Source organism: Embiotoca jacksoni, unplaced genomic scaffold (assembly GCF_022577435.1).
Source record: "Embiotoca jacksoni isolate LCO1_2020_lvr unplaced genomic scaffold, fEmbJac1.0.p SCAF_92, whole genome shotgun sequence".
Classification (NCBI taxonomy): domain Eukaryota; kingdom Metazoa; phylum Chordata; class Actinopteri; family Embiotocidae; genus Embiotoca; species Embiotoca jacksoni.
The window spans coordinates 806,419-827,500 of NW_027185450.1; the positions used below are offsets into that span (position 1 = coordinate 806,419).

General features: G+C 44.0%; 2 protein-coding genes across 3 annotated transcripts in view; both read left to right on the forward strand.

Annotated features, from left to right (window-relative positions):
* The first annotated feature begins 376 nt into the window (after positions 1–376).
* On the forward strand, positions 377–17,143 carry hells (helicase, lymphoid specific). Of its 2 annotated transcripts, none has more exons than XM_069141886.1 (23): positions 377–602; positions 2,673–2,770; positions 2,855–2,973; positions 6,796–6,918; positions 7,003–7,044; positions 7,127–7,175; positions 7,611–7,672; positions 7,760–7,801; positions 8,767–8,994; positions 9,689–9,871; positions 10,456–10,599; positions 10,773–10,969; positions 11,257–11,350; positions 12,695–12,856; positions 13,014–13,156; positions 14,027–14,171; positions 14,307–14,390; positions 14,665–14,784; positions 14,871–14,987; positions 15,062–15,221; positions 15,300–15,396; positions 15,480–15,556; positions 16,850–17,143. In XM_069141886.1, exons 1-23 carry the CDS (start codon positions 595–597, stop codon positions 16,936–16,938), a joined length of 2,583 nt encoding a protein of 860 aa, XP_068997987.1. In that variant the 5' UTR covers positions 377–594; the 3' UTR covers positions 16,939–17,143. The 2 variants fall into 2 exon arrangements, with proteins under 2 accessions (XP_068997987.1, XP_068997988.1); XM_069141887.1 differs by having other exon boundaries at positions 7,614–7,672.
* A 3,727-nt stretch (positions 17,144–20,870) lies between these two features.
* LOC138193694 (calcium homeostasis modulator protein 3-like) overlaps positions 20,871–21,082 on the forward strand; it is a 3,774-nt gene continuing 3,562 nt past the window's right edge. The window contains 1 exon segment of the mRNA XM_069141879.1: positions 20,871–21,082. This exon segment is cut by the window's right edge and continues 75 nt beyond it. Within this exon segment, the coding sequence (XP_068997980.1) occupies positions 20,871–21,082 (212 nt within the window).

Here is a 21,082-nt window from a genome sequence, read left to right on the forward strand (position 1 = left end):
AGGTATGTGTACTTTAAAACTATTTTGTCGGCTCATTAAATATTTCACAAGCTATAAACAGTGTGACAGTTTCTTACATATTGTTTTTATTTATGTTCTTTCCACTCAAAAACAACAGTAATGTACAATCTCAGATCTTATATCACCCCGTTTTATAAGTAATGGTTTCGTCCCAACTGGCGGGAAATGGCAATGCCCCGCCCATTGTAGCTGCAGCAAGTGAGACGAATGTATGTAGAAAAGAGCGGAAGTCAAGGGATTCTCCCTTCAAACTAAAAGTTGACTGTGCCCTCTCTGCCAGCTTCTGAATCTAATTTTCGCGAAGCCGTCTTATTTTGAAAGACGTATATTTCCAGTTCGTAGCGGAGCACTGTGACTCTCGGCACTCTGCTCAGTGTCGGAACGAGGAAAACGAGCCCGTTTTAATCCATATCTTGTTTAATCCATATCTTGTTTAATCCATATCTTGTTTAATCCATATCTTGACGAGAGAGACAAACCGATCTTTCACACGGAAAGAGCTCGTGGAGCCGGAGACAGTTTGTTAAAACTCTTCGTCAGGAACCTTAAAGGGACCGAATCAGGCCGGAGACGATGAGCAGGTGAGTCCAACCGTCCCGCTAACTGGTTCCGAGTCCAACCGTCCCGCTAACTGGTTCCGAGTCGAGTCCAACCGTCCCGCTAACTGGTTCCGAATCGAGTCCAACCGTCCCGCTAAGTGGTTCCGAGTCCAACCGTCCCGTTAACTGGTTCCGAGTCCAAACGTCCCGTTAACTGGTTCCGAGTCCAACCACCGAACTGTTCGTCCCCCGACACGAAGCGTCCTGAAGCCGTTGGTGTTTTTATTTGTTCACTTCCTGCTGACAGAAAGTCAAAAACAACACAGAATCTTTTATTTTCTCTTTTTGAACGTAAATTTCAAGTTAAAATATGTTCTCAACAAAAGAAGTCGTTAGTCGGAGTTGATCGAAATGAAGGTCAGTTGCTCGATGTGAAGCTGCTGATTTTAATATAAATGATATATAAATAATATATAAATGATATATAAATAATATATAAATGATATATAAATAATATATAAATGATATATAAATAATATACAAATGATATATAAATAATATACAAATTATATATAAATAATATATAAATAATATACAAATGATATATAAATAATATATAAATGATATATAAATAATATACAAATGATATATAAATAATATACAAATGATATATAAATAATATATCAATAATATATAAATGATATATAAATAATATACAAATGATATATAAATAATATACAAATGATATATAAATGATATATAAATAATATATAAATGATATATAAATAATATACAAATGATATATAAATAATATACAAATGATATATAAATAATATATAAATAATATATAAATGATATACAAATGATATATAAATAATATATAAATGATTTATAAATGATATATAAATAATATACAAATGATATATAAATAATATATAAATAATATACAAATGATATATAAATAATATATAAATGATATATAAATGATATATAAATAATATATAAATGATATATAAATAATATACAAATGATATATAAATAATATACAAATGATATATAAATGATATATAAATAATATACAAATGATATACAAATAATATATAAATGATATACAAATGATATACAAATGATATATAAATAATATATAAATGATATATAAATAATATACAAATGATATATAAATAATATACAAATGATATATAAATGATATATAAATAATATATGAATGATATACAAATGATATATAAATAATATATAAATGATATATAAATAATATACAAATGATATACAAATGATATACAAATGATATACAAATAATATATAAATGATATACAAATGATATACAAATGATATATAAATAATATATAAATGATATATCAATAATATATAAATAATATATAAATAATATATAAATGATATATAAATAATATATAAATAATATATAAATGATATATAAATGATATACAAATGATATATAAATAATATACAAATGATATATAAATAATATATAAATGATATATATATATATATATGACGCCACGTCCACCGCAGACTGTCCAGGAGCGGACCGATGCTTTGATCCAGGTCTGGGAGGAGATCCCTCAGGAGAACATCCGTGGTCTCATCAGGAGCATGCCCAGGCGTTGTAGGGAGTGATACAGGCACGTGGAGGACACACACGACTGAGACTCATTTGGACTTGTCTTCAGGAATCTCCACAGAAGTTGGATCAGCCTGTGATCTGATTTTTACACTTTTATTTGGAGTATGATTCTGAATCCAGACCTCCATGGATAATGATTCTGATTTCCATTGATCATTCTGATGTTATTTTGTTCTCAACACATTCCACTATGTAATGAATAAAGATTTGAACTGGAATATTTCATTCATTGACATCTAGGATGTGTTGTTTAAGTGTTCCCTTTATTTTTTGGAGCAGTGTATATAAATGCATGCAGGCTGGGCTGGTTTCTACTGTCAGTATTGTTAAAGGACATCCTGTCGGGTTAAAACCTGCACGTGGTGTTTATGTTTAAAAGTAGCTTGTGTGGACGTGTTTGAGAGTGAAAGTTCCCCAGCTCTAATTTATATCTGCTCTTATTCTGACAGCGTGAAGGAGGAAGGTCGAAGTGCGTCTCCTCACTGCCCCAAACCCGACGAGTCCGAGGAGCCGCTGGGGACGGCCATGGAGACCGGCGCCGCCACCGGTCAGTCCCACGGACCCGTCACCAGGATCCGCTCCGGGTTGAACTTCACTAATGATTAACATGACGTCTGTGGTCTCTTCAAAGGTGTGAGTGTGAAGTCTGAAAAGGTGACATCTGCAGTGGTCATCACCAAGGAGATGGAGGAAGAGGAGGAGCAGCTGATGGAGGAAGGGGAGAGGAAGGAGAAGGAGATGATGGAGAAGGTGTGTGTTGATGAAGCTGCAGCGGGTCCAAGTCTTGGTACCGTTGGAAGGATTCAGTCTTGGACAACGTTCAACATCTGCGTCGTGTTTTTAACGTGGCTCGTTGTGTTTTTAACGTGGCACGTTGTGTTTTTAACGTGGCTCGTTGTGTTTTTAACGTGGCATGTTGTATTTTTAACGTGGCGCGTCGTGTTTTTAACGTGACGCGTGGCACGTTGTGTTTTTAACGTGGCACGTTGTGTTTTTAACGTGGCTCGTTGTGTTTTTAACGTGGCACGTTGTGTTTTTAACGTGGCGCGTCGTGTTTTTAACGTGACGCGTGGCACGTTGTGTTTTTAACGTGGCACGTTGTGTTTTTAACGTGACGCGTGGCACGTCGTGTTTTTAACGCGGCCCGTCGTGTTTTTAACGTGACGCGTGGCACGTCGTGTTTTTAACGTGACGCGTCGTGTTTTTAACGTGGCTCGTCGTGTTTTTAACGTGACGCGTGGCCCGTCGTGTTTTTAACGTGACGCGTGGCACGTCGTGTTTTTAACGTGATGCGTCGTGTTTTTAACGTGACGCGTGGCACGTCGTGTTTTTAACGTGACGCGTCGTGTTTTTAACGTGGCTCGTCGTGTTTTTAACGTGACGCGTGGCACGTCGTGTTTTTAACGTGACGCGTCGTGTTTTTAACGTGGCTCGTTGTGTTTTTAACGTGGCTCGTCGTGTTTTTAACGTGGCACGTCGTGTTTTTAACGTGGCTCGTCGTGTTTTTAACGTGGCTCCTCATGTTTTTAACGTGACGCGTTGTGTTTTTAACGTGGCTCGTCGTGTTTTTAACGTGACGCGTGGCACGTCGTGTTTTTAACGCGGCCCGTCGTGTTTTTAACGTGACGCGTTGTGTTTTTAACGGGGCTCGTCGTGTTTTTAACGTGGCTCGTCGTGTTTTTAACGTGACGCGTCGTGTTTTTAACGTGACGCGTGGCACGTTGTGTTTTTAACGCGGCCCGTCGTGTTTTTAACGTGACGCGTGGCACGTTGTGTTTTTAACGTGGCTCGTTGTGTTTTTAACGTGGCACGTCGTGTTTTTAACGTGACGCGTGGCACGTCGTGTTTTTAACGTGACGCGTCGTGTTTTTAACGTGGCACGTTGTGTTTTTAACGTGGCTCGTCGTGTTTTTAACGTGGCTCCTCGTGTTTTTAACGTGACGCGTTGTGTTTTTAACGTGGCTCGTCGTGTTTTTAACGTGACGCGTGGCACGTCGTGTTTTTAACGCGGCCCGTCGTGTTTTTAACGTGACGCGTGGCACGTCGTGTTTTTAACGTGACGCGTCGTGTTTTTAACGTGGCACGTCGTGTTTTTAACGTGGCTCGTCGTGTTTTTAACGTGGCTCGTCGTGTTTTTAACGTGGCTCGTCGTGTTTTTAACGTGGCACGTTGTATTTTTAACGTGACGCGTGGCACGTTGTGTTTTTAACGCGGCCCGTCGTGTTTTTAACGTGACGCGTGGCACGTTGTGTTTTTAACGTGGCTCGTTGTGTTTTTAACGTGGCACGTCGTGTTTTTAACGTGACGCGTGGCACGTCGTGTTTTTAACGTGACGCGTCGTGTTTTTAACGTGGCACGTTGTGTTTTTAACGTGGCTCGTCGTGTTTTTAACGTGGCTCCTCGTGTTTTTAACGTGACGCGTTGTGTTTTTAACGTGGCTCGTCGTGTTTTTAACGTGACGCGTGGCACGTCGTGTTTTTAACGCGGCCCGTCGTGTTTTTAACGTGACGCGTGGCACGTCGTGTTTTTAACGTGACGCGTCGTGTTTTTAACGTGGCACGTCGTGTTTTTAACGTGGCTCGTCGTGTTTTTAACGTGGCTCGTCGTGTTTTTAACGTGGCACGTTGTATTTTTAACGTGGCTCGTCGTGTTTTTAACGTGGCTCATCGTGTTTTTAACGTGACGCGTTGTGTTTTTAACGTGGCACGTTGTGTTTTTAACGTGGCACGTCGTGTTTTTAACGTGACGCGTCGTGTTTTTAACGTGGCTCGTCGTGTTTTTAACGTGGCTCGTCGTGTTTTTAACGTGGCACGTCGTGTTTTTAACGTGGCTCGTCGTGTTTTTAACGTGGCTCCTCATGTTTTTAACGTGACGCGTTGTGTTTTTAACGTGGCTCGTCGTGTTTTTAACGTGACGCGTGGCACGTCGTGTTTTTAACGCGGCCCGTCGTGTTTTTAACGTGACGCGTTGCGTTTTTAACGTGGCACGTTGTGTTTTTAACGTGGCACGTCGTGTTTTTAACGTGACGCGTCGTGTTTTTAACGTGGCTCGTCGTGTTTTTAACGTGGCTCGTCGTGTTTTTAACGTGGCACGTTGTATTTTTAACGTGGCTCGTCGTGTTTTTAACGTGGCTCATCGTGTTTTTAACGTGACGCGTTGTGTTTTTAACGTGGCACGTTGTGTTTTTAACGTGGCACGTCGTGTTTTTAACGTGACGCGTCGTGTTTTTAACGTGGCTCGTCGTGTTTTTAACGTGGCTCGTCGTGTTTTTAACGTGGCACGTCGTGTTTTTAACGTGGCTCGTCGTGTTTTTAACGTGGCTCCTCATGTTTTTAACGTGACGCGTTGTGTTTTTAACGTGGCTCGTCGTGTTTTTAACGTGACGCGTGGCACGTCGTGTTTTTAACGCGGCCCGTCGTGTTTTTAACGTGACGCGTTGCGTTTTTAACGTGGCACGTTGTGTTTTTAACGTGGCACGTCGTGTTTTTAACGTGACGCGTCGTGTTTTTAACGTGGCTCGTCGTGTTTTTAACGTGGCTCGTCGTGTTTTTAACGTGACGCGTCGTGTTTTTAACGGGGCTCGTCGTGTTTTTAACGTGGCTCGTCGTGTTTTTAACGTGACGCGTTGTGTTTTTAACGTGGCTCGTCGTGTTTTTAACGTGACGCGTGGCACGTCGTGTTTTTAACGTGACGCGTCGTGTTTTTAACGTGGCACGTCGTGTTTTTAACGTGGCTCGTCGTGTTTTTAACGTGGCTCCTCATGTTTTTAACGTGACGCGTTGTGTTTTTAACGTGGCTCGTCGTGTTTTTAACGTGACGCGTGGCACGTCGTGTTTTTAACGCGGCCCGTCGTGTTTTTAACGTGACGCGTTGCGTTTTTAACGTGGCACGTTGTGTTTTTAACGTGGCACGTCGTGTTTTTAACGTGACGCGTCGTGTTTTTAACGTGGCTCGTCGTGTTTTTAACGTGGCTCGTCGTGTTTTTAACGTGACGCGTCGTGTTTTTAACGGGGCTCGTCGTGTTTTTAACGTGGCTCGTCGTGTTTTTAACGTGACGCGTTGTGTTTTTAACGTGGCTCGTCGTGTTTTTAACGTGACGCGTGGCACGTCGTGTTTTTAACGTGACGCGTCGTGTTTTTAACGTGGCACGTTGTGTTTTTAACGTGGCACGTCGTGTTTTTAACGTGACGCGTCGTGTTTTTAACGGGGCTCGTCGTGTTTTTAACGTGGCTCGTCGTGTTTTTAACGTGACGCGTCGTGTTTTTAACGTGGCACGTCGTGTTTTTAACGTGACGCGTTGTGTTTTTAACGTGACACGTCATGTTTTTAACGTGGCTCGTCGTGTTTTTAACGGGGCTCATCGTGTTTTTAACGCGACGCGTCGTGTTTTTAACGCGGCTCGTCGTGTTTTTAACGCGGCTCGTCGTGTTTTTAACGCGACGCGTCGTGTTTTTAACGTGACGCGTCGTGTTTTTAACGGGGCTCGTTGTGTTTTTAACGCGGCGCGTCGTGTTTTTAACGCGGCGCATTGTGTTTTTAACGTGACGCGTCGTGTTTTTGTTGTCGCTGCAGGCCCGTGAGTCGTGGGAAAGAGACTCACAGGACATGCGCTTCAAGAGGCTTCAGCATCTGCTGCAGAAGAGCAACATCTACTCCAAGTTCCTGCTCACCAAGATGGAGCAGCAACAGAATGAGGTGTGTGTGTGTTTGTGGTGAGTGTGTGTGTGGTTTGTGTGCGTGTTAAATCACTAACACCTGACATGCTTTCAACAATTCCAGGAGAAAGTGAGGAAGGACAAACTTGAGAAGAAGACGAAGAAGGTGAAGAACATTTTGTGAAAGCGACCCGTTCCCATTAAAGTCCTCCTCCGACTGTGATCTAACAGCATGTTCTTGCCTGTAGGGGGCGAGCAGCAGCAGCGGCGGTGGCACCGGTGCCGAGGCTGAGAAAGGTGAGCACATCTACTACTAAATGTCTCATGGAAATCAATTTCCTGAGGCGTCTCAGTGAAAACATTCGCTGCAAACCACCTGAACTGTGTCGCCATGGCAACAGGCTTCTCCACCATGACAAAAGCAGGAGAGTTTCTCACCCACAACAACAGTGTCGTCTCCCCCAACAGCTACTCACCTGATTGGTCTCGCTGCTGCTTCTTTCTCTTCTCCAGTCATTTGAAAGAAACTTGGATGTTTCTGTTCTCAGGTTTCAGGTGTGTAAAACATGGCGGACACACTGGAGACCTGCTCAGAAACGCATGTGTAACTCTGATGGAGTGATGAGTACTTCCTCATGAAGGTTACAGCGTCTCGGTGCTCTGCTCACAAACAGCAGCAGCCAATGAACCTTTTCATCCAACCTCATTTACTGAACCACTTTCTTTCTGAAGTAGATAAAAAGAAGAGGAGGAGGGATGAAGACTACAAGATAGCAGACGTCATGTCAAAAGAAGTGAGTCTCCTACGACTGTTTGTCTGTTTTGATGCTTCGTCGTTTACTCATCTTCTCACTTTGGGTCTGCTTCGTTTTGTCTTCCAGGAAATCATGTCCCAAGCCAAGAAAGCCAAAGTGGAGGAAGTGGTAATGGTCCTCTTTATTATTTGAAGGGTCGATACGAAGTGGATCATTTTAATGATCCAGAAGGGGGGTGGAGGTGTTTTGGACACCGTGTAGTCCCGTCACTTTAGTCTGTGTTCACTCCAGTAATGGTCTGAAAGAGATGGGAGCTAACGAGCATGTAAAGGACTCGTACATATACGACATCAGTGTTGCTGCCGGGTGGAGAGCTTCCTAAAAGCTGCTGTGACGTGCTGATGGGTGAGAGGTGGAGTGGTTGGTGAACCAGGCGGGCTGGAACCTGGTCTCAGGACTATGATCTATGGTGGACCACCTCCACACAGCCTGCCCTCCTCCCTGCTGTATGTCCCCATGAGACTGTTCCAGCTCACTGATTCATTCATGGGATTAAAATCATCACTGATTTTCTGACTGAATGCTCTAACCTGTTCACTGAACGGTTGAATCCACTTAGACTGACGAATGTCAGTTATTACAATAGATGAAATGTTTCACACGGTTCCTGCTGAGTTAACTTAATCTTCTAGATGGGTTTTAAACTTTCCCAAATTCCAGGCAGATCCTGAAAGTTTGTAATAAAACCAACATTGGATCCAAACAAAGCAGTAAATAATTTAACGTCCATGAATTAGAAATTCCACCAATAAAGACGCTGCAGGCGTTTCCTGCCGTTTCACAGGGATCCGGTGACGGTCGTCTGTGCAAACAGCTGATTCGGCTGTTTTTTAAAACGTTCTTTCTGTCGTCAGATTGCTGACGTGTCGACACGTTTCCATCAGAGAGGCTGAAACAGTTTCTGCTACCAACTCATTCACAAACACTGAAAACACAGAGGTTCACTTTAAAATGTAAAGACGTGGCTGCGGACTGGTTTCTATGCAGGAGGAGCAGATTACTGCTGGATACAGAATCCCTCTGGATGAACGCCATCATGTATAAATATCCATATGTCCCTCATGTGATGTCAGGCTGACGCACCGACCCAGAAGAAGCTAGAGGCCGAGGACATCGAGAAGATGAGCGACTCTAACCAGGACATCAAGAAGCGCCTGTCGGAGGCGGTGCGAGACAACGCCAAGCAGCTGCTGCACCCCGACAGGAAGGTGGACGGGCAGCCGGTCCCGGCGCAGCAGCCGCAGCACTTCACCGGAGGCCTCATGCGCTGGTACCAGATCGAAGGCATCGAGTGGCTGAGGGTGAGTGACCCACACGGTCAGCTGACGGTCTGTCACAGCTGGAACAGATCGACAAAGTCACGTTTAAGGTCTCATCTGGAGCCCTTCAGCCATAAAACACCATCTTCCTCCGTCAGAGGAGTTTATGTTCATGGTTCCTTTTCCCTACAAGGACGGCCGTGTTGTTTTAAACGTGAGTCCTCCACTCTGGAGTTGTTAAGCTGTTATTAAAGCTTTTTAACACCCACCTCTATGACGTTAAAGGACCTGAGAGACATCAGGAAGTAGTTTATCCGAGGTGATGACCCCTGACATAAGTCTGTTCATGAGTCTGATGTCGGAGGACTTTATCCCACGTCTCTTATACTGTAACACATCAAATTAACAGAATAAAGGCTTCAGATCTGTAGCTGTTCTACAATAGGTCAAAGTCCTCCTGTTGTTTTATTGCTTTCCTGTAACTATAAATGCTGCTGTAGCGAAAAAATGTCCCCTTGTGGGATTAATAAAGTAACTATCTGTCTGTCTGTCCGTCCGTCCGTCCATGGATGTCAGCGTGTTGAACATAAAGGCTTGTAAATTTGTCATCTTCCTCCACCACAGTGAAACAGTTGGTTCAGACACTTACAGACTATAAATAGGTGTTGAGGTGATGGTCCAGTGATCCAGAACCTGCTGTTGGTGCTGAGGGTGAACAGCTTGTTGTTGCCGTCAGATGCTGTGGGAGAACGGCATCAACGGGATCCTGGCCGACGAGATGGGTCTGGGAAAGACCATCCAGTGCATCGCTCACATCGCCATGATGATAGAGAAGAAAGTGATGGGCCCCTTCCTGGTGGTGGCGCCGCTGTCCACTCTGCCCAACTGGATCAACGAGTTCAAGCGCTTCACACCAGAGGTAAGAGGGGGGAGGGGTTACTGAGACGACCACAGACTGGATATAAAACCACAGACTGGATATAAAACTACAGACTGGATATAAAACTACAGACTGGATATAAACTACAGACAGGATATAAAAGAGTTCGTAGCTTCAGGTCTGTAAAATGGTTCTGATCCAGAAGTGTCTTCAGCTGCAATACCAGCGAGTGCCACTAGAGATCGGCTCCAAAAAGCCTCCGGCTCCATAGACTCCCATTCAACTTCTCTCATCAAATCCAAAGTGAATAAAATGTGTCCATCAGTTATCTTGGTGTTGTTAGCTAAAGTCACTCCTTCTTATTAGTTTTCTGGAGGTCCATCTGAAAATAATCCCTCATTCATTAGAAAAGAAGATTCAAGAAGACCTGTTTTTGGGGGCGTGTCTGTTTGATTGACAGGCCTGTGGTGCAGTCAGGTTACAGCTATCGGTGGGCGGGACGTAGTATCGTCAGGTTTCCAATCAGATCGGTCAGATCCACCGCTGGCTCCTCCCCCAGCTCGTCCAAATATGGTCACTTCCTGCTCCAAACCGCTCCGAACTGTGTCCTGTGTCTGTCCCAGGTGTCGGTTCTCCTGTACCACGGCCCGCAGCCAGAAAGGGCCAAGCTGCTGAAACAGATCCGCCGGACTCAGGGCCCCCTCAGCATGTGTCCGGTGGTCGTCACCTCCTTCGAGATCTCCATGATTGACAGGAAATTCCTCCAGGTAGGATCCTGTTGGTTACAGTGTGTGACTACATGTAAACAAGACGAGACGTCTCATTTCAAATGTTTGCTGCTGAAAGCTTCTTCAATGAGCGGATGAATTCATCTTGACCTCTGTGTTTAGTTGTTTCCTTCCTACCTGATGGTTCTGAATGTCCCCCCCCTCCCCCGCAGCGCTTCCAGTGGAAGTACCTGATCGTGGACGAAGGTCACAGGATCAAAAACCTCAACTGCCGGCTGGTGCGGGAGTTGAAGACTCTGCCCACCGACAACAAGCTGCTGCTGACCGGCACGCCGCTGCAGAACAACCTGGCCGAGCTCTGGTCCCTCCTCAACTTCCTGCTGCCGGAGGTCTTCGATGACCTCAAGAGGTGATTTCTGCAGTCAGTGTGGAGTGAAACAAAACCTTCTTTTCTCTGGTTTTAATTCCTTATTGGATGAAGTCAAAGGAAATTTAAGTTAAACATGCACACAGCCGATGACTGCAACAGTCTCATACGTGAAGTGACTGCATGAGGTTGAGATGCGGACCGAGATGGTTCCGACCTTCTACCTCTGCGCTCACACACCTCCCTGTGTGTGCAGAGAAGTGACACTCAGGATGTCTGGATGTTGTTGAGCGCTCAGTCTGAACATCTTGTCCATGTTTGCTGCTCAGCTTTGAATCGTGGTTCGACATCGACACCCTTGGGGAGGCTGAGAACATGGTGGTCGCTGAGCGTGAGCAGAACATCCTGAGCATGTTGCACCAGGTCAGTCCTCCACAACCGTCAGCACTACATGAACACATGTAGAGTAATGTAGACATCACCGGTACATACCAGCACCAGGGACCATCACTAAATACATTCAGAACAAATCAGCACACTGAAACTGGCTAAAGTTTTAAAATCCGTGGTGATTAATTTGATTTGAAGCCTCCTTCCTGCAGAGTGGCTTCACTACATTCAGTACTGTGTACACACTTCAGTCCTGTTTCCAGCAGTTAGTTTCTAACATGAATTATGTGTTCAGAGACAAAGATCGATCTGTCGATCAATAAAGAATATCTGTCGTCCAACACATGATGTCTGACTCTACGCTCCTTTTACTGGCCTTATAACACAAGCAGACATCATTTTTTGTCTCATTATTCAGTCCCTCCAGGAAATCATGATTTCAATAATTAACGCAAATTCCACGATATTAGCAGCAGCTTGCAGTTCTTTTTTTAATTCCTGCGATTTTTCCACAAAAAACATCGTCATCTGATCTGAGCTGAAAGTATTAACGACATAAAGTAAATATTTCAAAAAAAAATGCACTTTATTACCAACAATAACTCCTCATTTAATCAGAAAGTCTCTGCTGCTGTTTTCATCATCAAATAAAACTCTCTTCACCATAGAAACAGGAACAAGAGGAGAAACAGGAAGTGACGGGGTTTGTGGGAAATGTGTTCTTCACATTAAAATGATGATTAAATGTTTGTGATCAAAGGAAGTGATTCCATATTACTGGATGTTAAATGAGTTTTCTCCACACGTCCAGTTGTCAGAGACGTCTCTTTGTTTGTTTCATCCAGCAGGTCTATGTGTTGAATGAACATGAATTAAACAGCATCTAAAGCTCTTATTTTGACAGCTGATGTAGTCCTTGTTTCTATATTCCAGTCACAGACGCTCTGTTCTGGAAACATACGCAGCTTTTAGGAGCTTTTAGCCCCCTGATGGTTCTCTAAGTTCAATAAATACATAAATAACCATTAGAACTAAAATATTTCTGTGGTATTGCAGCATGATTATTATCACAGGAAGTGATTACAGATGTATTCCTTCATCAGCTCGTGCTTTAAAAAAAAACAAAAAAAACAAAAACATTTTTCTTCCTTGGCTTGCAATTTTTCTTTTAATTCAAGCAATATTATATTTAAAAAAAAAACTCACTTAAAACTCCACAAATTACATCGTAGTTGTTGATAAAATCCACCATAAAATCAAAGATTTTTGATCTCAACAATCACTAACACTCCTGGAGGGAGTGACTAACGTGGTGAGACGTGTTGTTCTGTGGATACAGAAGAAAACGTCCTTCCTCACGGCTTCCTGCTGTTTCAGATTCTGACTCCGTTCCTGCTGCGGCGGCTGAAGTCCGACGTGACGCTGGAGGTCCCTCCGAAGAAGGAGATCATCGTTTACGCTCCTCTGACCGTCAAACAGGAGGCGTTTTACACCGCCGTGGTCAACAAGACCATCACCAAGATGCTGGGCCAGGAGAAGGTGACTTGCTGCAGGGAGACGGGCTCGGGGGGGTCACGGTGAAGACCGCTGAAGTGTTGGCTTCATTACACCACAGAGATAAAACTGATCAGGGATCAGCCTCCATCGCTTCATAACAGTTCTGTTTTGGATTCAAACCTCCATCTTTGTCTTTTAGACGGAGGCTCCCGTGGCGTTGACGTCCAGCGGCAGACCGAAGCGTCGCAGTCGAAAGGTGGTGAACTACAAAGAGACGGAGGCCGACTCTCCGCATGACCTGGACAAATATCTGGAGAAGGTCCGCAAGGAGCAGGAGGAGAGGTCAGCGCCGCTCCCACTCAGGCCTCGGGACGCTTTCTCTTTTCTCATGGCTCTTGGTTATTCATTTGCATTCAGCCCAGTTGCTCAGTCTGTTGTAATCTTAGTGTGAAAGTGCTGGTTTTACAGACCCCGCCTTGTTTTTGGGGGCGTGTCCTTTGATTGCATTGGAGTCTGTGTATCAGTGGACCTCAGTGGTTCTGGTTTATGCGCCTCCTACTTTAACCCTCAGAAGGTGTCTCCTGAAGTCATGACGCCTCGACGGTTCCAGATCTGTTCTAACCTCTCGGTAAAACTTGCCAACCATGAGCTCCATTAAAGCTGCAGAACTTTCAGCTGAAGTCCAGACCAGTATTAATGTCAGTTAAGAATCATGAAGCTGGAAGATGTCACGTCACATTGGTGGTTCTGGAACCATCAGAGAAGGTGTGACGCTACAATCTCGCTAACAGGACTTTAAGTGCATTATTTCATGTCATATGACCTCATTGGGACCCAAACATAAACATAACATGAAGTCTTGTTTGTGAGCATTAATAGCTGATTCTCAGAAATACATGGTTTTGTCATCAGACTGTATATTTCCATAAATGTAATAACACAATTTCCGAGACTTCCAAACTTAACAATAATTAACTTTGGTTGATACAGCGAGTGGTGTCCCACTTCCTTTATTTAAGATTCTTAGCCCCGCCCCTTCTAGCTCCGCTCTGACGGCCCACTACCCAGTAGAGGGCGCTGCTAATTAGGGGCGGGGCCACGGGATGGGATTGGACCTTGATCTGCCCAAGACCTCCTGAATCTTCATCACAGGTCTAACTGAAGCCAGCTCACTCTTCCTCTCCCTCTCCTCCCCCTCTCCCTCTGCTCCAGTCCTCCTCCTGTTCTGGAGGTCCAGTCCCCGCTGGATGCTCAGATCAACCTGAAGCTGCAGAACATCCTGATGCTGCTGAAGAGATGCTGTAACCACCCGTACCTGGTGGAGTACCCTCTGGACCCGGCCACGCAGGAGTTCAAGGTAACACCTGCTGCACCTAGTACACCTGCTGCACCTGGTACACCTGGTACACCTGGTACACCTGTGGTTGATATGGATGAAGAAGAGGAAGTGGGCGGGTCCTCCTCCTCCAGTAACAGCCTGTCCTCCCTGCAGATTGACGAGCAGCTGGTGCAGAGCTCCGGGAAGTTCCTCATCCTGGACCGTCTGCTGCCTGCTCTGAAGGAGAGGGGACACAAGGTGAGACAGGACGCCACCGCTGGACAAACATGGAACTACATGTCCCCTGGTGCTGAGAGGGGGAGTTTAGAGTTGTAGTCCTCCAGTAGACCGGACTCAGCTGGGACTCACGGTTCTGTTCCTTCACACATCCAGGCTGTATGAGGTCGGGACGTCCAGCCCAGCTGATGGTGTTGTGGATTTAATGGGTGGAGCCACTGAAGGGAGGGTGGATTTGATTGGCTGTTGAGTTTAAATATGAACATCTTCTCTCTGTGTGTGTGTGTGTGTCCAGGTCCTGGTCTTCAGTCAGATGACCTCCATCCTGGACCTCCTGATGGACTACTGCTTCCTTCGTGGGTTCCAGTACAGCCGTCTGGACGGCAGCATGTCGTACGCCGACAGAGATGAAAACGTGAGTTTGAACTTCCTGTCCGACTCTCTGAGTGTCCTCCGCTGGTTGGAGAGATGGTGGAACCAAACGTCTTGTCTGTCCCTCAGATGACCCGGTTCTCCAGCGACCCCGAGGTCTTCCTCTTCCTGCTGAGCACCAGAGCCGGAGGGCTGGGCATCAACCTGACCGCCGCTGACACCGTCATCATCTTCGACAGCGACTGGGTGGGTCAACATTCACACGCACAGCTGCTTCCTCTCCACGTGTTGCGTTTGCTGACCCGTCCCTCCTCCATCAGAACCCCCAGGCGGACCTGCAGGCTCAGGACCGCTGCCACCGCATCGGGCAGACTCGCCCCGTGGTGGTGTACCGGCTGGTCACGGCCAACACCATCGACCAGAAGATCCTGGAGAGGGCGTCGGCCAAGAGGAGGCTGGAGCAGATGGTCATCCACAAGAGTGAGTGACTCCGCCTCCTTCTGTCACAGCTGATCTCAGCCTCAAACGACATCTGAACACTGTTGCTTCCTTTAACAGATAAGTTCAAAGGTGGGAAGGCGGAGCTGAACCAGAGCAGGAGCTGCATTGACCTGGATGAGCTGAGGGAGCTGCTGAAAGCCAGAGGCACTGAGAAGTAAGACGTGATGCTCGGCTCCAACAGAGTCTTCAGAAGTCCCACGGTTCTTGAACTGAACACTTGTCTTTTGTCCCACTCAGGGAGGTGAAAGCGTCTCGGGGGAAAGTGATTAGTGACAAGGACCTGGAGGTTCTGCTGGACCGCAGCGACTTACTGGGTGAGGAGACGGCGCTCTGCAGGTCCACCTGATATTCACACCAGCAGTCTGCAGTGTCATCAAAAAATAGCAGAAACACGTCCGCTCAGCAAAAACTAAAGCTGACAGAGTTCAAACTACAGACTGGATATAAAACTACAGACTGGATATAAAACTACAGACTGGATATACAACTACAGACTGGATATAAAACTACAGACTGGATATACAACTACAGACTGGATATAAAACTACAGACTGGATATAAAACTACGGACTGGATATACAACTACAGACTGGATATAAAACTACAGACTGGATATACAACTACAGACTGGATATACAACTACAGACTGGATATACAACTACAGACTGGATATAAAACCACAGACTGGATATACAACTACAGACTGGATATAAAACTACAGACTGGATATAAAACCACAGACTGGATATAAACTACAGACTGGATATAAAACTACAGACTGGATATAAAAGAGTTCGTAGCTTCAGGTCTGTAAAATGGTTCTGATCCAGAAGTGTCTTCAGCTGCAATACCAGCGAGTGCCACTAGAGGTCGGCTCCAAAAAGCCTCCGGCTCCATAGACTCCCATTCAACTTCTCTCATCAAATCCAAAGTGAATAAAATGTGTCCATCAGTTATCTCGGTGTTGTTAGCTAAAGTCACTCCTTCTTATTAGTTTTCTGGAGGTCCATCTGAAAATAATCCCTCATTCATTAGAAAAGAAGATTCAAGAAGACCTGTTTTTGGGGGCGTGTCTGTTTGATTGACAGGCCTGTGGTGCAGTCAGGTTACAGCTATCGGTGGGCGGGACGTAGTATCGTCAGGTTTCCAATCAGATTGGTCAGATCCACCGCTGGCTCCTCCCCCAGCTCGTCCAAATATGGTCACTTCCTGCTCCAAACCGCTCCGAACTAGCAAAGATGGTGATGGACAGAATCTGAACTGGAGGATTCATAACGTTCACAAACCAACGATGACATCACTGATGGTTGATGACATCACTGATGGATGATGACATCACTGATGGATGATGATTGGTTGACACATGAATTAGATGTCAGAAAGCCAAATACACAAAAGTTCAACTTTCGTTTTTCGCTGAATTTCTTTTTATTGGAGTTTTGGTTCAAACTGTCAAAGAGACAAAAACTGAATATCCATCAGATTATAGTGAAATAAAACCGGTGTTGCTCTCAGATATCTGAAACATTTCCTTTAACTGGATGTTAAACTGTTTCCAGTTCTTACATGTGATGTTGAACACGTCTGGTGTGTGTTTGTGTTTCCAGACAAAGAAAAGGGCCGCGTGAGGAAGGAGAAGGTGGGAGTGTTCAGAGTGATCGATGCCAAACAGGGTTCAGAGATGACTCTGACCTGAGAGAGAGACCGACCCGACCCGACCCGGTCCGGTCCACAGCTGCTGCTGTCGCTCCGAGGAGAGAAACTGCTGTTGGAGTTGGAACGTTGTATTTCCTGTTTTACTGTAACATCCTGCAGAGTGTTTTTGTCGTCTCTGCTCCCTTTTAAGACTGAAGTCAGACTGACGTTGGTGCTTTTCAAGTTCTATAAATAAACATTGATAACTTCTGATTTTGACTTCTGCTCTTCATCTCAGCGCTGCGTATACATGATGCAGGTGAAACTTAACTTCTCAACTCGTCATCATGATCTTTGGGTTCTCAATTCTCTGAGATGGAGGTAGAGACACCTGTTAGATAGATCTATAGATCTATAGATATACAGTGGAAGAAATCATTATTTGATCTCTTGCCGATTTTGTAAGTTTGCCCACTGACAGAAATGAACGGTCTATAATTATAGTGGAGGTTTATTTTAACAGAGACAGAATATAACAAAAAAATCACATCATATAAAAGTTATGAACTGATTTGCATTTTATATCTACTGCAAAAAGTAGATAATTTATAGATATACAGTCCATAGATCTATAGATGTATACAGTCCATACATCTATAGATGGATACAGTAGATTGATCTATAGATATATACATTAGATAGATCTATAGATGTATACAGTAGATATATCTATAAATATATATAGTAGATAGATTTATAGATGTATACAGTAGATAGATCTATAAATATATACAGTAGATAGATCTATAGATATATACAGTAGATTGATCGATAGATGGATACAGTAGATTGATCTATAAATATATACAGTAGATAGATCTATACATATATACAGTAGATAGATCTATAGATGTATACAGTAGATCTATGGATGTATACAGTAGATTGATCTATAAATATATACAGTAGATAGATCTATAGATTATACAGTAGATAGATCTATAGATATATACAGTAGATCTATGGATGTATACAGTATATAGATCTATAGATGTATACAGTCTATAGATGTATACAGTAGATAGATCTATAGATGTATACAGCAGATAGATCTATAGATGTATACAGCAGATAGATCTATAGATATATATATATATATACAGTAGATCTATAGATATATATAGTCAATAGATCTATAGATGTATACAGTAGATATATCTATAGATGTATGCAGTAGATAGATCTATAGATGTATGCAGTAGATAGATCTATAGATATATACAGTAGATAGATTTATAGATATATACAGTAGATAGATCTATAGATAAGTACAGTAGATAGATCTATAGATGTATACAGTAGATTGATCTATAAATATATACAGTAGATAGATCTATAGATATACACAGCAGATAGATCTATAGATATGTACAGCAGATAGATCTATAGATATGTACAGTAGATAGATCTATAGATGTATGCAGTAGATAGATCTATAGATATATACAGTAGATAGATCTATAGATATATACAGTAGATAGATTTATAGATATATACAGTAGATAGATCTATAGATATGTACAGTAGATAGATCTATAGATGTATACAGTAGATTGATCTATAAATATATACAGTAGATAGATCTATAGATATACACAGCAGATAGATCTATAGATATGTACAGCAGATAGATCTATAGATATACCCAGCAGATAGATCTATAGATATGTACAGCAGATAGATCTATAGATATGTACAGTAGATAGATCTATAGATGTATGCAGTAGATAGATCTATAGATATATACAGTAGATAGATCTATAGATATGTACAGTAGATAGATCTATAGATGTATACAGTAGATTGATCTATAAATATATACAGTAGATAGATCTATAGATATATACAGTAGATAGATCTATAGATATGTACAGTAGATAGATCTATAGATGTATACAGTAGATTGATCTATAAATATATACAGTAGATAGATCTATAGATATCTACAGTAGATAGATCTATAGATATGTACAGTAGATAGATCTATAGATGTATACAGTAGATAGATCTATAGATATACACAGCAGATATATCTATAGATATGTACAGCAGACAGATATATAGATATGTACAGTAGATAGATCTATAGATGTATACAGTAGATAGATCTATAGATGTATAAAGTAAATACAGTGTCCCACGGTGTCCCACAGTATTCCACAGTATCCCGGTGTCCCACGGTGTCCCACTGTATTCCACGGTATCCCACAGCATCCCACAGCATCCCAGTGTCCCACAGTATCCCACAGTATCCCAGTGTCCCACAGCATCCCACAGTGTCCCACAGTATTCCAGTGTCCCACAGTATTCCACAGTATCCCAGTGTCCCACGGTGTCCCACGGTGTCCCACGGTATCCCAGTGTCCCACAGTATCCCAGTATCCCACAGAATCCCACAGTGTCCCACAGTATTCCAGTGTCCCACAGTATTCCACAGTATCCCAGTGTCCCACGGTGTCCCACGGTATCCCAGTGTCCCACAGTATCCCAGTATCCCACCGTTTTCCATGGTGTCCCAGTGTCCCACAGTGTCCCAGTGTCCCACGGTGTCCCAGTGTCCCACAGTATCCCAGTGTTCCACAGTGTCCCAGTGTCCCACTGTATCCCAGTATCCCACCATATTCCACGGTATCCCACAGCATCCCACAGCATCCCAGTGTCCCACAGTATCCCACAGTATCCCAGTGTCCCACAGTATCCCAGTGTCCCACAGTATTCCAGTGTCCCACAGTATCCCACAGTATCCCACAGTATCCCAGTGTCCCACAGTATCCCCCAGTATCCCAGTGTCCCACGGTGTCCCACGGTATCCCACGGTATCCCACAGTATCTCAGTGTCCCACAGTGTCCCACGGTATCCCACAGTGTCCCACAGTGTCCGATGCTGTAACTCATCCTGACAAAATCATCCACAGTCATTGTGGCGGACTGTGTATTGTGTAAAAAGTGTTGTCTGAACATACAACCTCCCGTTGATGGTGGTAAACTGAGGTAGCTGTTATAGACGGAGGTCGTCCTGTGTGACCCTCTTTGTGAACTATTTTCCTCGTCTCTTCCCAGAATCCCGACAGATACGTGAAGCTGCAGATCGAGACCAACCAGGGCGACGGAGACATCACATGTCTACAGCTTCAGGGTTCACGGCAAACTGCCCTCCAACTACATGAATAAAATTACGCTTCACTGCCTGACGTGAATCAGTAAAGAAGACTTCCTGGTTCAGAGCACAAGATGTCGTTATATATATCAAACATCGGCATTCATAAACGATGAACTCCTGATTAGGTTGCTCTACAGTGCAGTCGATGTACACCTTCCTTTTTCTTATTACATCTAAAAATGAAAAAGTGGCTTCCTGTTGCCCAAAACCACTGACAGAATAGAGATTTCTGGAACCCTGATTCAGAAACAGAGACACAAGTACTGTGAATGGATGATTACAGTCTGATGATCACACTGTAACATCTGAAATCACTGCATCACTACAAAGAGTCTGACGGGGAACTAAAACCTAATTCCTTGTTTATACTCTAAACTGTCTGACCACATCAGTGGTGGACATTGTCCCAGAGACAGCCGTGGTTCCTGCCAGCGACTCTGGGAACCTTTGAATACTGTGAGTGCGGCTTTAACAGTGAGGCAGGGTGTGTCCACGCAGCTCACCTGCTCAGGTGTGTTCATGCATTCTCTCTCTTCCTGGATCATTGTCAGACTCTGGAAGTTTCACCTCCACTCAGACGCTCGGTGGATCTCCTGGCTGTGGATTCAGGATCAGCTGCTGTTGTGAGGTCGGTGAAGCTAAAACATTGTCGTGATCTACGACTGGAACTGTTTCGGTTTCCATCTCTGATTAATGAAGTCTTTTCCCAGCAGCGTTCAGTAGTTGTTCTGTTTCCACCTCAACCCTGAACATCACCTCCACTTTATTCCAACATGGAGCGTCTGAAGTTGGTCCTGCAGTACTTCCAGTCCAACTCCGAGTCCATCTCCAACGGTATCTGCATCATCCTGGCCCTGGTCAGCGTCAAGCTCTACACCAGCTTCGACTTCAACTGCCCGTGTCTCCCTCAGTACAACAAGCTGTACTCTCTGGGGGTGATGATCGTCCCGCCCATCATCTTCTTCTTCCTCGGGGTGCTCGTCAA

Bases quoted from the DNA above. Each gene is read 5' to 3' on its own strand.
- hells (XM_069141886.1), top strand. The intron at 9,872-10,455 runs GTAAGAGGGGGG...TGTCTGTCCCAG, and splicing joins TCAAGCGCTTCACACCAGAG to GTGTCGGTTCTCCTGTACCA. The intron at 15,557-16,849 runs GTGAGGAGACGG...TTGTGTTTCCAG, and splicing joins GGACCGCAGCGACTTACTGG to ACAAAGAAAAGGGCCGCGTG.